The sequence below is a fragment of the Scyliorhinus torazame genome, chromosome 18, assembly GCF_047496885.1.
Source record: "Scyliorhinus torazame isolate Kashiwa2021f chromosome 18, sScyTor2.1, whole genome shotgun sequence".
Taxonomy (NCBI): Eukaryota; Metazoa; Chordata; class Chondrichthyes; order Carcharhiniformes; family Scyliorhinidae; genus Scyliorhinus; species Scyliorhinus torazame.
In genome coordinates this window covers 118990480-119005512 of record NC_092724.1, presented here as the reverse complement: position 1 = coordinate 119005512, position 15033 = coordinate 118990480, and the positions used below count along the sequence as shown (strand labels likewise).

At 46.2% G+C, this 15033-nt stretch overlaps 1 protein-coding gene across 3 annotated transcripts in view; it reads left to right on the top strand.

The window, feature by feature from the left end:
* Positions 1–15033, top strand: part of llgl2 (LLGL scribble cell polarity complex component 2) — a 150238-nt gene that overhangs the window by 62219 nt on the left and 72986 nt on the right. For all 3 annotated transcript variants that reach the window (XM_072483229.1, XM_072483227.1, XM_072483228.1), the window contains one exon: positions 5502–5599. In XM_072483229.1, coding sequence (XP_072339330.1) covers positions 5502–5599 — 98 coding nt within the window. The remainder of the gene's footprint in view (positions 1–5501; positions 5600–15033) is intronic.

The window sequence follows — 15033 nt, the reverse complement described above, 5'->3', positions numbered from 1 at the left end:
ATGGGAAATTAGGTCAGAGCTTTTTGATCAGCTGTGTTGCACTCCGTTAGAATATTCTGCACAAATTGACTGCTAGCGCAAACTGAAGTGACCGTTGTCTTTTTCCCCAACCCAAGGAACAGTTTCGTACTACAAACTGTAGCCATGATTTCTCTTGTTGACTGTGTGGCATAGATCCCTATCCCCTTTTACGTCTGGGTGGAGGGTTGGATGCAAACTGACCTTTTAGTTGAGTGGGTTGGTGCATCATATTGGCTCAAATCCACAATCGCTGAATGGTCCATGGATCCTTTCTGTCAGACTTGATCTGCTATTCACTCCCGTCATTCTTTTACTGTGACAGACAGTGTTAAAACTATTTCACTTCAATCGTTTTCCTACTTGTAATTATTGCTAATGCCTGACACCAAGTCAGAGGTTCAGACTTTTTTTTCTTTTATTCTTTCATGGGATGTGAACGTCACTGTCAAAGCCTACAATTGTTGCCTTCCCTAATTGCCCTTGAACTGAACATTTCAGAGGATGGTTAAAAATCAACTCGATATTATGAGGGCCTGGAGTCGCATGTAGGCTAGACTGGGTAAGGATGGTAGATTTCCTTCCCCAAGGGATATTAGTGAACCAGATGGATTTCTACGAGAATCAATGAACATTTCGTGGTCACTGTTACTGGAATTAACTTTATATTCCAGAATTATTAGTTGAAATTAAATCTGATCAGCTGCCATGGTGAGATTTCAACCCATGTCCCTACACTAACCTAGCCCTCTGGATTACTAGTTCAGTGACATTACCCCTAAGCCACCAGCTCTCTGTCAAAGATGCTGATTTCAAATACAGACACCTTTTATGGAATGCATTCAATCATAATTATCTGGAATTTGGCAGTCATTTAAATCGGTTTGTCTCAAGTCACTTTTATTGAGGTAAAGTATTTGCAAACTGACTAGTTTATTTCACTGAATGCCTGCCATCGTTTGAAGAAAGGTGATCAGGAAGACAATTTATAGCACATGAGAAAAGACAAATTGATATGTTTAAGAGGTTGCTTGTATACTACAGTGTTTTTCAAACTTTTTTGCCCATCCTTCGCAACCCATGCCATCCCACCTTCGCGACCCACCTTTTTTGCTTGCCTTTAATGTGACAATTGAGTCTGCTTGATCCTCACGATCTCACTTGCTTTGTCATTCAATATTACATTTCTGCTAATGACTTGAGCTGATGATACAAGTGGGCGGCACGGTAGCATAGTGGTTGGCACTGTTGCTTCGCAGCTCCAGGGTCCCAGGTTTGATTCCCGGCTTGGGTCGCTGTCTGTGCAGAGTTTGCACGTTCTCACCATGTCTGAGTGGATTTCCTCTGGGTGCTCCGATTTCCTCCCACAGTCCAAAGACGTGCAGGTTAAGTGGATTGGCCATGCTAAATTGTCCTTGGTGTCCAAAAAGGTTAGGTGGGGTTACGGGGAAGGTGTGGGGCTTAAGTGGGGTGCTCTTTCCAAGGGCTGGTGCAGGCTCGATGGGCCGAGGACTCCTTCTGCACTGTAGATTCTATGATTCTCACTGCATCCGTTGAAAAAAAAAAATCAAGATAATTGTGTTCGAACCCGCCATGCTTGGTCTTCAAATACGTTTGGAGTTTTGAGGGTTTTAATCTTTCATTGTCAGTACTTCCCTGCATATAACACTCATGGGTTTTGCATCGCAATATGCATTGGCATAATTAATAAACCCCTACCTCAAGGCAACTTCTTTATACTGCTTTGCTCCTGATTTTTGCTTCTTAATGGGTTGTTCACCAGAGACCCTGGTGCTCACACCTGCACTGCTGGCATCTACAAAATGAAGGAATGTCTCTTGCTCCCAGAGCATGTGACGTCAGTGTATGCAGTGCGTGACCTGCTCCCTGCCACTGCTTCTGGAGAGAAGACGCCCATCGATTTTCAAAAAGAATCTGCTCCTGGGTCAGCACGCTGATGTCGGGAGGAGGCGGCCTGCCTCGCTGGGTTCTGGGCCTGCGTACTGCTGAGGGGGCACGCAGGCACAGGATGACCAGCGTTCTGAAAGCCGATTGCGGCTGGCATTTTTAAAAGCTGGTCGCGCCCGTTGGACACTTCTTCCCGCGATTGAGAACGCCGTGACCGATGGCCCCGTGATCCAGCTGACACCCGCCCATGACCCACACGTGGGTCGTGACCCTGAGTTTGAAAATTACTGTACTACAGCATGAGCTAGATCATAAGAAATAGGAGCACGAAGAGACCGTTTACCAATCAAACCTGCTCTGTTATTTGATGGTAATAATATGGTTGATCTGATTGTGGCCATAACGCCACTTTGACTCCCATGTCAATCAAAAATCTATCTAATTAGCATATTTAACGACCCAACCTCCATTGCTGTCTGTGGAAGAGAGCAATCTTGTATGTTTCGCTAAAGTCACCTCCTTCTTCTTCTAAACTCCAATGGAACTAGGCTCAATTGTTCCTCAAAAGACAAGCTCCTTTAACCTAGGAATTAGCCGAATGACTCTTCTCTGAACAGCTTCTAATGCAAGTATATACTTTTTAAGTAAGAAGAACAAGGTTGCACACACATACTCGAGGTGAAGTCTCACAAATGCCCTCTGCAGCTGTAGCAAGAATTTCCTAATTTCAGGCCGCATCCTTCTTACAGTGAAGACCAACATTCCATTTGCTTACATGCTCACATTTTGTGATTCATGTGCAAGATTATCCTGATCCCTCTACTGCAACATTCTGCAGTCTCTATCTCTATTTAAATAATATTCTACTTTTCTGTTCTTCCTACCAATATGGACAGCCCCACATTATCCCACAGTATACTCTGTCTGCCAATATTAAGTTCACTCAACTGATCTATACCCTTTTGCAGTTTTTTGTATCTTCACAATTTCATTTCCTATCTATATTTTACTTCATCAGCATATTTAGCTACAATACACTCGGTCCCATATAGATTGTGAAAAGTTGAGGCCCCAGCATTGATTCCTGCAGTACTGCACTAGATGCAGTTTGCCAAAATGACCCATTTATTCTGTCTCCTATTGGTGAGTTAATCCATGCTAAACTATCACCCACAACACCATGAGCTCTTGCCTTGTACAGTAACGTTTTTGCTGGCATACTCCATTAGCTGGTTCCCCTTCAGCCAACATCTTGCTACATCCTCAAAAAACTGTCAAACACCAGTTCCCTTTTACAAAGCCATGATTTATAAATGACCTGCTACTGCCTCCTTTATTAATGGATACTAATTCCCAATGACAGCTGTATCAAAGTGGCCCGTAATTTCCTGCTTTCTATTTTTCACCGTTATTGAATAGCCATGTTAGCTTTTCGGTTTTCCAATCCACTACAAAGTTTCCAGGATCTTGGGACAATTTTGGAAAGTTGCAGCTAATGTCTCCATGATCTCTGCAGCCATTTTTTGTTTTGTTTTGTTTTTATAAATTTAGAGTACCCAATTATTTTTTTCCAATTAAGGGTCAATTTAGTGTGGCCAATCCACCTAGCCGGCACATCTTTGGGTTGTGGGGTGAAACCCACGTAGACACGGAGAATGTGCAAACTCCACACGGACAGTGACCCAGGGCCGGGATCGAACCCGGGTCCTCGGTGCCATAGGCAGCAGTGCCACCACTTCAGCCATTTATTTTAAGAAGGATGAACACGACTGGGTTCCAAAGGGCTTGTCAGCCCTTAATCCCATTAGTTTTCTTAAGACTTTTTCCTCTTGTGATTGTTCCAAGGTTCCCTTCTCCCCCTTTTGTCTTGATTTTCTAGTATTTCTGAGATGCTTTGTGACATTGACTGTGAAGATAGACGCAGAATACTTGTTCAAAATCTTTGCCGTTTCCTTGTTTCCCGTTATTAATTCTCCAGTCTCGCCCTCTAAGGGATCAACACTTGCTTTTCTGGAGTTTATATTTCCTGCTAATTTTCACACACAATCTTTTGGCCTACTGCTAATCTTTGCAGATTGGCACATCTTTTCTCTCCGATGCCATCCTTAATTTCCTTACGTTATAGATGGTGTAGCTTTTTCGTTGTATTTTTCACAATGAGATATCTCTTCATTGAGAGTTATGAAATATCTGCTTAAACACCTCACTGCTTCTCTACTGTCATTTCACCTTCTATTTTAGCCAACCCTGTCTTCATACCCATGTAATTACCTTTACTTAAGTTGAAGACACTAGTTTCAGGCTCAAATTTCTCACCCTGTGATATTCTTACTTGTTATGATCACTCTTGTCTAAATAATACTTTACTATGAGAACATTAATTATTCCTGTGTCATTACCAGGCTATTCCCTGGTTAGTTCCAGAAAGTATTGTTCTAAGAACCCGTCTCCAATGCATTCTATAAACTCCTTTTTAAGACTGCTTTTGCCAATTTGACTGATCCAATCTATATGAAGATTAAAATTGCCCCCAACTATTACAGCATCTTTCTTTTTAAGCTCCGTCCTAGTGAATTAATTGCAAACAGTTAGTATGCAGGTACAGCAAGAATTAGGAAATCTAATAGAATGTTTTTGTTTTTGTTTCTCGTGAGGGGAACGGAGTACAAAAGTAGGGAGGTTATTCTTCAGTTATATAGGGCATTGGTGAAACCACATTTGGAATACTGTGTACAGTATTGATCTCCTTATTTTAGGAAAAATATATATGCAATGGAAGCAGTTCAGAGAAGGTTTACAAGACTAATACCTGGGATAGGTAGCCCTCTGAAAAAAGATTGGACAAGTTAGGCTCGTATCCGCTGGGGTTTAGAAGAGTATAAGACACAACGATTGAAACTTTTAAGATTCTGAGGGATCTTGACATGGTGAATGTGGAAAAGAAATTTCCCCTTCTGAGAGAATCTAGAACTAGGGGTCACTGTTTAAAAATAAGGTGTTGCCCATTTAAGACCGAGATTAGGAGAATTTGAAAGTCTTCCGAACTCTCTCCCTCAAAGGTCAGTGGAAGCAGAGTTTTTCAATATATGTAAGGCAAAGATAGATAGGTTATTGATAAACAAGGGGGTGAAAGATTATCCTGGGTGGTCGGGAATGTGAGGTTAAGGTTACATTGCAGTCAGCCATGACAGAGCAGGCTCAAGGGGACGAGTGACCTACTCCTGCCCCTAATTGGTATGTTTGTATTTATGTTCATTTTGGAATCCTAGAAGTGGGATTTGTACATGACCCAAGAAGCAGTGTTCAAGGAATATCAGCACGCGAGCTGGAAGTTTCTTGTTTTCCCAACTCCACAAAAGGGAAAATACGGAAATTCCTTAAATTGGACAATATTTTTGCATGGTACTTTGTGGATGGTAACGTTTTGAATTGCATGCTGATACTTGGCTTGTGCAAGGGCTGACACTTGCTCTGTTTGTCACTCGCCGAAGTTGTATACTCGAGGTTCTCAAACATTCTGCGCATGGGTGGGCTGTGTAAGTTATCACTAAGTGGTTTTCCTTTCCCTCCAACAGACGGTGGAACATGGATTTCCTCATCAGCCCAGTGCCCTGGCTTTCTCTTCGAGTCTTCAGCTCATGGCCATTGGAAGCCGATCAGGAGCTTTCAAGATGTATCTTTTTTATGTGCAATTTAAAAATGTTTACTTTTGGATTTCATTGACCTGCTGCAGGGAACAGTCGCTTGCTGAGTGGTGATGGAGTTAGAGGTTCTTTACCTGCCATTGTAACATGGGAAGAACTGCTGAACCAACAGCTCCAAGTGCTTCAGTTAATTTCTCCAGTGATCAGGGGCTGTTACCAGACTGAGCGCTCCCGTCTGTTAATGATGCAATGTATGTAAAGGAGGAGAACCTTGTTACTGCAGGTCCTGGACTTCATGGGGTTACTTCTGATTGACTCAATAGGTTCTGTTAAATGTAACGGGGAACAACGGGGCTCAGAGACCACACTTGAGCATGGTTTTCCTGAACCCCTAACAATGTTAAAGTTCTTGATAGCCACTTTCAGTCTCCATGCTACCGTAAGAGCTGAACTATGTACAGTGAAGAACAACAGCAAAATATTTGCACAATTTCTTTTTTAAACTGTACGTTACATTCAAAATTTCAAAGGAGTAGATTTTTTTTTAATCCCTTTACTGAAATCAGCAAGAAGATGCACATGGTCTTCAAATGTGTGTTGGTGCTGTGAAAGCAATGCCACAGCAAAGCCTCACTGTTCTCTGCTTATCCCTATCTGATATGCTAAAAGTGTAAGCCATTTGTGCTCTTGAGCTGTCTGCTCACGTTCTGGAGGAGTTGAGCCCTGGAGAACATAAATTGGAGGGAGAGTTTCAATAAATTTGTTAAGTGTATTGAATTCCTGAAACCGAAGCAGAAGCAAAAATCAAATTTGTTCTGAAAAATAAATATTTTGATGATTATGGGAGGAAAGGGGGTGGGGGGGGGGGGCGTAGAATGGGGTTAAGTGATGGCTCTTTCAGAGACCAACATAGAACATACAGTGCAGAAGGAGGCCATTCGGCCCATCGAGTCTTCACCGACCCACTTAAACCCTCACTTCCACACTATCCCCGTAACCCAATAACCCCATCTAACCTTTTTTGGTCACTAAGGGCAATTTATCATGGCCAGTCCACCTAACCGGCATGTCTTTGGACTGTGGGAGGAAACCGGAGCACCCGGAGGAAACCCACGCAGACACTGGGAGAACGTGCAGATTCCACACAGACAGTGACCCAGCAGGGAATCGAACCTGGGACCCTGGCGCTGTGAAGCCACAGTGCTAATCACTTGTGCTACCGTCTATATGGGTAGAACTGAAATATAAGAAGGGGAGAGATCACTTTGATAGGATTGTACTACAGGCCCCCAAATAGTCAGCGGGAAATTGAGGAGCAAATATGTAAGGTGATTACAGATAGCTGCAAGAAGAATAGGGTGGTTATAGTTGGGGACTTGTAACTTTCCCAACATTGACTGGGACAGCCATAGCATTAGGAGCTTGAATGGAGAGAAATTTGTTGTGTATTCAGGAGGAATTTCTCATTCAGTATGTGGATGGCCCGGCGAGAGAGGGGGCAAAACCTGACCTCCTCTTGGGAAATAAGGAAGGGCAGATGTCAGAAGTGTTAGTGAGGGATCACTTTGGGACCAGTGACCATAATTCCATTAGTTTTAAGATCGCTATGGAGAATGATAGGTCTGGCCCAAAAGTTAAAATTCTAAATTGGGGCAAGGCCAATTTTGATTGTATTAGACAAGAACTTACAAAAGTTGATTGGGGGAGTCTGTTGGCAGACAAAGGAACGGCTGTTAAGTGGGAGGATTTCAAAAGTATGTTAACCAGGGTTTAGAGTAAGCATGTTCCTTTTGGAGTTCCGGGCAAGGCATTTGGCATGCTTGGTTTCATTGGTCAGAACATTGAGTACAGAAGTTGGGACGTCTTGCTGAAGTTGTACAAGTTAGTAAGGCCACACACACTTGGAATACTGTGCACAGTTCTGGTCACCCTATTATAGAAAGGATATTATTAAACTAGAAAGAGTGCAGTAAAGATTTACTGGGATGCTACCAGGACTTATGGTTTGAGTTATAAGGGGAGACTGGATAGAAAGGACTTTTTTTCCTGGAGCATAGGAGACTGAGGCGTGATCTTATAGAGGTGTATTTTTAAAAATCAGTGGCATAGATGAGGTAGATAGTCAACCTTTTTCTCAAAGGTAGGGGAGTCTAAAACTAGAGGGCATAGGTTTCGGTGAGGGGAGCGATACAAAAGGGTCCAGAGGGGCAATAGTTTCACAGAGGGGGGAGTGTGTGGAACGAGCTGCCAGAGGCAGTAGTAGAGGCGCATACAATTTTAGCTTTTAAAAAGCATTTCGACAGTTATATGGGAAAGATGGGTATAGAGGGATATGGCCAAATGGGGGCAATTGGGATTAGCTTAGTGGTAAAAACTGGGCGGCATGGACCACTTGGGTCGATGGGCCTGTTTTCATGCTGTAAACCTCTGACTCTAACTCTTTAGTTTGAACACGTTGGAGGAGTCCTCCTAACCACGCACATGTTCTGGTCTTGTCCAAAACTGTTGGAATTTTGGGAGTCCTTTTTGGGGACACTGTCGGAGATTTTGAGGGTTAAGGTGGCCCTGAGCCCTTGGGGAGTGATATTTGGGGTATCGGATGATCCGGGAGTGCAGGAGAGGAGAGAGGCTGATGTTTTGGCCTTTGCCTCCCTGATAGCCAGGAGGAGGATTTTGCGAGGGAGCTGCCAAGGATGATGGCGTGGGTGGGTGACCTGTCGGAATTTCTGCATTTGGAGAAGATTAAGTTTGCCATCGGGGGTTGGAGGAGGGGTTCTATGCGAAGTGGAGGTCGTTCATCTTTTTCGAGAGTTGGTAATCGTCAAAGCGGGCGATGGGGGATTTTGTATTGTAGATATAAAATGGGGCATATAGGGCGGCATGGTGGGTGGACTGTTTTTATAATAAGAATTGTATAATATATAATGAGTGCTGTGTTTTGTTAATAAAATGGAAAATGTTTTAAAAAGATCACCCGTAATCGTATTGAATGGCGGAGCAGCTAGGGGGACCAAGTGGTTTCCCCCTCCTATTTCTCATTGTGTGTTATTGGATTTCCTGTGGGGTGAATGTGACCTAGGAATAAGGCATAAGAAATAGAAGCTGGTGTAAGCCATTAAGCTCTTTGAGCCTGCTCCACCATTCACTACGATCATGGCTAATCATTCACCACATCTACAACTTCCAACACTATCCCAATGGCCCTTAATTCTCTTATCAATCAGTCTCTGACTTTACTATTCACAATTAGCATCTTTGGGGTAAAGAATTCCAAAGATTCACAATTCAGTCAAGAAGTTTCCCCTCATTTCGCCTAAATGGCTGACCTTTGTTCTGAGACTGAGAACCCAAATGCTAGAGAGGAAAACAGCCTCACAGCATCTTGTCTGTCTAAAAATGTAATTCTGTTTCAATTAGACTCATTCTTCATTCTTCTAAGATCCAGGGAATATCTACCCGATCTCTCCTTGGAACAATCCCCTTATCTCCGGAATCAGTCTAATGAACCTTCCTTGCACACCCTCTTATGCAAGTATGTCCTTGGGTAAGGAAATAAAAATACTAAGGTCCTTCAAAATTGTATTAATACTGCTTTATTCTCCTTGATTCCTTTTCTCTACGTATTCTATCTGAAATGTTCTTGCCACTCACCTTGACCTGTCTAAATCTTTTGGTAGGCCTTTGCGTCTTCCTCGCATTTTGCCATCCCACCCAAGCTTGTATCTGCTGTCATGAAAGTGTCCCTTTTAAGAAATGTTTTTGTCTCATCACATGGCTTCAGTGATGTCATTGTGTGGGTGGAGCTGTGCTGTGGCTCTGGGAGTTGGTTTTACTTTCGCTTTGGTTTGGGGCTTGTGTGTGGCTCTGAGTTTGCTTTCGTTTTCACGTTTGGCTGCTGTACTCAGAAAAAGAAGTATCTTGGCCTGACTCTATCTTCAGTACAAAAGCTGTTTCCTGATTACTTGATAACTTAAAAGATATAATGGCTTTCTGAAAGGAATTCAAATCTGCTGTTTTGGAAAGGAAACTCGAGCATCCATACCAGGTCTTGAGTGTTGTGTGCTGGGCCACACCTTTGAAAAGGGGGTACTGTTTTATGGGATCTTGTTATTAAATTGGAACAGTTAAAGTGAGGAATTTCTTATGGGTTATATATAGATTACTGTAGCTGTGTGGGGTATTTATGTTCGTAGTTGATAAAAATGCTTACTGTGTATGTTTATAAAAATGTTAACTAAATTCGTAGAATAAAACTTGTTTTGATTAAAAGTACTTAAGGCCTCTGAATAGCACCTGAAAGGCAGGCCCTTGTGATCATCGTAACGAAAATTGATAAAACAGTTGTAGGTCAGGTGAACTCCATGATATACTTTGGAGTTTTCTAAACCCATGGCCCGTAATACTGCTGACTCTGTCCCTCAGTTAAGTTATTGATACAGATTGTAGGTAGCTGTGGCCAAGTACTGATTTTTGCTAAACCCCACTTGTTACTGCCTACAATTTTGTGCCATAACCTCTTGAGTAGCACCTTGTTTAATACTTACTGAAATTTCAAATATGCTGCATCCTCTCTCATCAGTCACAGTCTACGCCTTCACACTTGGGGGGGAAGAGAGAGATGCAGGATTAGAATAGAGTTGGTAAAGACTAATTATCGGTGGAGGAAGGAAAAACCGTGTAATGAGAATCAACAGAAACTGAACCTTCCCAACCAGGGCAATATACTGAGGATAGCAATAGGATGACTAAAGGAAGGCAGTCAGAATGTTGACTAATGATGCACTTGGAGGAGGCGACTTTCCGAGGAGAGAATACATAATTGTTGCATATAACCAGTTTTTTAAAAAAATGTTTGCCATTGGCTGTCTACTGTCATATCTCTAGCTTCCTAATCTACTGCAACCAAATTGCCTATTGCTTTCTAAGACTCCTAGTTTTGGACTTAACAAAATTCTTTTTGGACTCCGTGATCACTCTTACCCAGTGACTCATTCATAAGTTTAGAAATAATCTTGTCTCGAGACTTCCGGGTGCGGCTATGCAGAGCTAAGTCGCATATTCGGCAGCTCCCGCTTGGAACGGACTTTTGGGCTTTTTACAGGGCCCCCAACGGCATTTGTTCGACATTTCCCGGTATGGGAAGAAGACTGCAACATTCCCCCGACAGTGTCTCCCAGGAATGGTATGTCTCTTGGTTACCAGACCCGGCAGAAACAGTAAAAAATTTGGCTGGAAAGACCAAAGCCTCTTCCAGAATGCAGGCGGGGGAAGGGCAAGCTTAAAGGCTTCAAGCTGACTTAAGGGCCTGTATTTAAGGTGAATTCTAGCAGCAGAGGGAACAACTGTGAAAAGATCTACCAAGGACATTGAAGAAGCGGGGACGAGACTTCCGGTGGTGGCCATGGAAGAGTAGGTCGGCATTCGGCGGCTCCCGTCTGGAACGGACTCTCAAACCTTTTTCAGGAGTTTCCACAGACTTTTTGGGGCAGATTGGTGAAGCGAACACTGCCAAAAGGATTCCCTCTCGAAACTTTCGGTTGCGGCTATGCGGAGCTAAGTCGCACATTCGGCGGCTCCCGCAAAAACTGAGTTTTGGGCTCTTTTCAGGGCCCCCAACGGCACTTTTTCGACCTTTCCCTGTGTGGGAAGGAGTTAATAACAGCTCTCTGTCAGTATATGGCTTTAACTAGGAGCAGGGCGACAAGAAAGGTGGTGGTGGACCCGAAGAAGGGAGTGAAGGACAAAATGGCGGCGGGCGGTCACCAGGCAGCGTGGAGGCAGTGGGCGGAAGAGCAACAGGAGGGTATCCAGCGCTGCCTCAGAGAGATTAAAACGGACCTGCTAGAGCCGATGAAGGCTTCTATTGATAAGCTGCTGGAGTCACAGACGGCCCAGGGGGTGGCGATCCGAGAGGCTCTACAAAAGATCTCTGACAATGTGGACGAGATCTTAGGTCTGGCGGTAAAGGTGGAGGCGCACCACAAGAAATGGCAGGGGGCCGGGGGGGGGGGGGGGGGGGCGGGGCGGGGAAGCGAGGATTATTTCCCGCGCTTAGAACGGAGGGGGGAGAGCCTGTGGATGGGGAGCAGGAGAGGAGGGTGTGCCACACAATGGGAGCAGTCGAAGGGGAGGCGGGAATGACCGGGGTCAGCAGGAGTCAGCTGACTTGCGGAAATGCAATGGGGGGAGTAAACCAGCTAGGATGGGTCCTAGCCAGGGGGGGCTGGGGGGGAATAGAGTTGCTGCTGCTCAGGTCAAGGAGTAGCTGGAGCGAGTGGGGGGGGGGGGGTCGAGACGGGGGTATGCCGCTGTGGGGAACGGGCTGGGTGTGGGGTGCGGGCGCGTGGCTGGCCGAGGAGGGGTCATGGCTAGTCGGCGGGGGAGGCGGGCAGGTAGCCCCCGATCCGGCTGATAACCTGGAATGTAAGGGGACTGAATGGGCCGGTTAAGCGGGCCCACGTGTTTGCGCACCTGAAGGGGCTCAAGGCGGATGTGGTTATGCTCCAGGAGACACACCTGAAGGTGGCAGACCAGGTAAGACTGAGGAAAGGGTGGGTAGGTCAGGTGTTCCATTCGGGGCTTGATGCCAAAAATCGAGGGGTGGCGATCTTGGTGGGAAAGAAGGTGTCATTCGAGGCGTCGAGCATTGTGGCAGATAATGGCGGTACAAAGAACAACAAAGAACAAAGAAATGTCCAGCACAGGAACAGGCCCTTTGGCCCTCCAAGCCCGTGCCGACCATGCTGCCCGACTAAAGTACAATCTTCTACACTTCCTGGGTCCGTATCCTTCTATTCCCATCCTATTCATATATTTGTCAAGATGCCCCTTAAATGTCCCTATCGCCCCTGCTTCCACTACCTCCTCCGGTAGCGAGTTCCAGGCACCCACTACCCTCTGCGTAAAAAAACTTGCCTCGTACATCTACTCTAAACCTTGCCCCTCTCACCTTAAACCTATGCCCCCGAGTAATTGACCCCTCTACCCTGGGGAAAAGCCTCTGACTATCCACTCTGTCTATGCCCCTCATAATTTTGTATACCTCTATCAGGTCGCCCCTCAACCTCCTTCGTTCCAGTGAGAACAAACCGAGTTTATTCAATCGCTCCTCATAGCTTATGCCCTCCATACCAGGCAACATTCTGGTAAATCTCTTCTGCACCCTCTTTAAAGCCTCCACATCCTTCTGGTAGTGTGGCGACCAGAATTGAACACTATACTCCAAGTGTGGCCTAACTAAGGTTCTATACATAATGGTAAGTGGTAAGTTGGCAGGTAGGTACATAATGGTAAGTGGTAAGTTGCAGGGAGAGAGGGTGGTACTGGTCAATGTGTATGCTCCGAACTGGGACGATGCGGGTTTTATGCGGCGTATGTTGGGTCGGATCCCAGACTTGGAAGTAGGGGGCCTGATAATGGGGGGAGACTTTAACACGGTGTTGGATCCGGCACTGGATCGCTCCAGGTCTAGGATGGGTAGGAAGCCGGCTGCGGCTAGAGTGCTGAGGGGATTTATGGACCAAATGGGAGGGGTGGACCCTTGGAGATTTGCAAGGCTGGGGGCTAGGGAATTTTCATTCTTCTCACATGTCCATAAGCCTTATTCTCGAATTTACTTTTTCATTTTGAGTAGGGCGCTGATAGCCAGAGTAGAGGATACCGAATATTCGGCAATAGACATTTCGGATCACGCCCCACATTGGGTGGACTTAGAGCTGGGGGAGGAGAGGGACCAGCGCCCGCTGTGGCGCTTGGAGGTGGGGCTGTTGGCGGACAAGGAGGTGAGCGAGCGGGTCCGAGGAAGTATAGAGAGGTACTTGGAGACCAACAACGGGGGGGTCCGAGTGGGGATGGTATGGGAGGCACTGAAGGCGGTGGTGAGGGGAGAGCTGATCTCCATTAGGGCCCACAGGGAGCGGGAGGGAGAGGCTGGTGGGGGAGATGGTGAGGGTAGACAGGAGGTATGCGGAAGAGCCTGAGGAAGGATTGTTGAGGAAGAGGCGCAGCCTCCAGGCCGAATTCGACCTGGTGACCCCCAGGAAGGCGGAGGTGCAGTGGAGGAAGGGCCAGGGGGCGGTCTACGAGTATGGGGAAAAGGCAAGCCGGATGCTGGCGCATCAGCTTCGGAAGTGGGACGCAACTAGGGAGATCGGGGGAGTTAAGGACAGTGGAGGGAGCGTGGTCCGGCGTGGGGTTGGCATCAATGGGGTCTTCAAGGACATCTATGAGGAATTGTACCGATTCGAGCCCCCACGGGAGGAGGGAGGGAAGGGCCGTTTCCTGGACCAATTGAGGTTTCCAAAGGTGGAAGAGGGACTGGTGGTGGGATTGGGGGCCCCGATTGGGCTGGAGGAGCTGATCAAAGGGATAGGAAGCATGCAGGCGGGGAAGGCACCGGGGTCGGACGGTTTCCCGGTCGAGTTCTATAAAAAAATAAAGGGACCTGTTGGGCCCGCTGTTCGTTCGGACCTTTATTTTTTTTTTTTAAATATATTTTATTGAAAATTTTTTCAAACAACAATTTTTTCCGTCTTACAAAGCAAACGTAACCGTGAAGAAATTTTAACAATACACAAATAACTAAACCCCATAATCGTTTGACAAACTAAACTAAGACCCCCCCCCCCTCCCCCCTGGGTTGCTGCTGCTGGTCATCTGTCTTCCCTCTAACGTTCCCCTAGGTAGTCGAGAAATGGCTGCCACCGCCTGGTGAACCCTTGAGCCGATCCTCTCAGGGCAAACTTTATCTGCTCCAGTTTAATGAACCCCGCCATATCGTTTACCCAGGCCTCCAGTCCGGGGGGTTTCGCCTCCTTCCACATGAGTAGGATCCTACGCCAGGCTACTAGGGACGCAAAGGCCACAACGTCGGCCTCTTTCGCCTCCTGCACTCCCGGCTCATCCGCAACTCCAAATAGAGCTAGCCCCCAGCCTGGTTTGACCCGGGCCTTCACCACCGTAGAAATCACTCCCGTCACTCCCTTCCAATACCCCTCCAGTGCCGGGCACGACCAAAACATATGTGCGTGGTTTGCCGGGCTTCCGCCGCACCTCCCACATTTGTCCTCCACTCCAAAGAACCTGCTCAATCTTGCTCCCGTTATGTGTGCTCTATGTAGCACCTTGAATTGAATCAGGCTGAGCCAGGCGCATGAGAAAGAGGAGTTTACCCTGCTTAGGGCATCAGCCCACGTACTTCCCTCAATCTCCTCCCCTAGCTCCTCTTCCCACTTTCCTTTTAGTTCGCCCACCGACTCCTCCCCCTCTTCCCTCATCTCTCGGTATATCTCTGACACCTTGCCCTCTCCGACCCACACCCCTGAAAGCACTCTGTCCTGAGTCCCCTGTGTCGGGAGCAGCGGAAATTCCCTCACCTGTTGTCTAGTAAACGCCCTCACCTGCATATATCTCAGGAAGTTTCCCCGGGGCAACTTATGCTTTTCCTCCAATGCTCCCAAGCTCG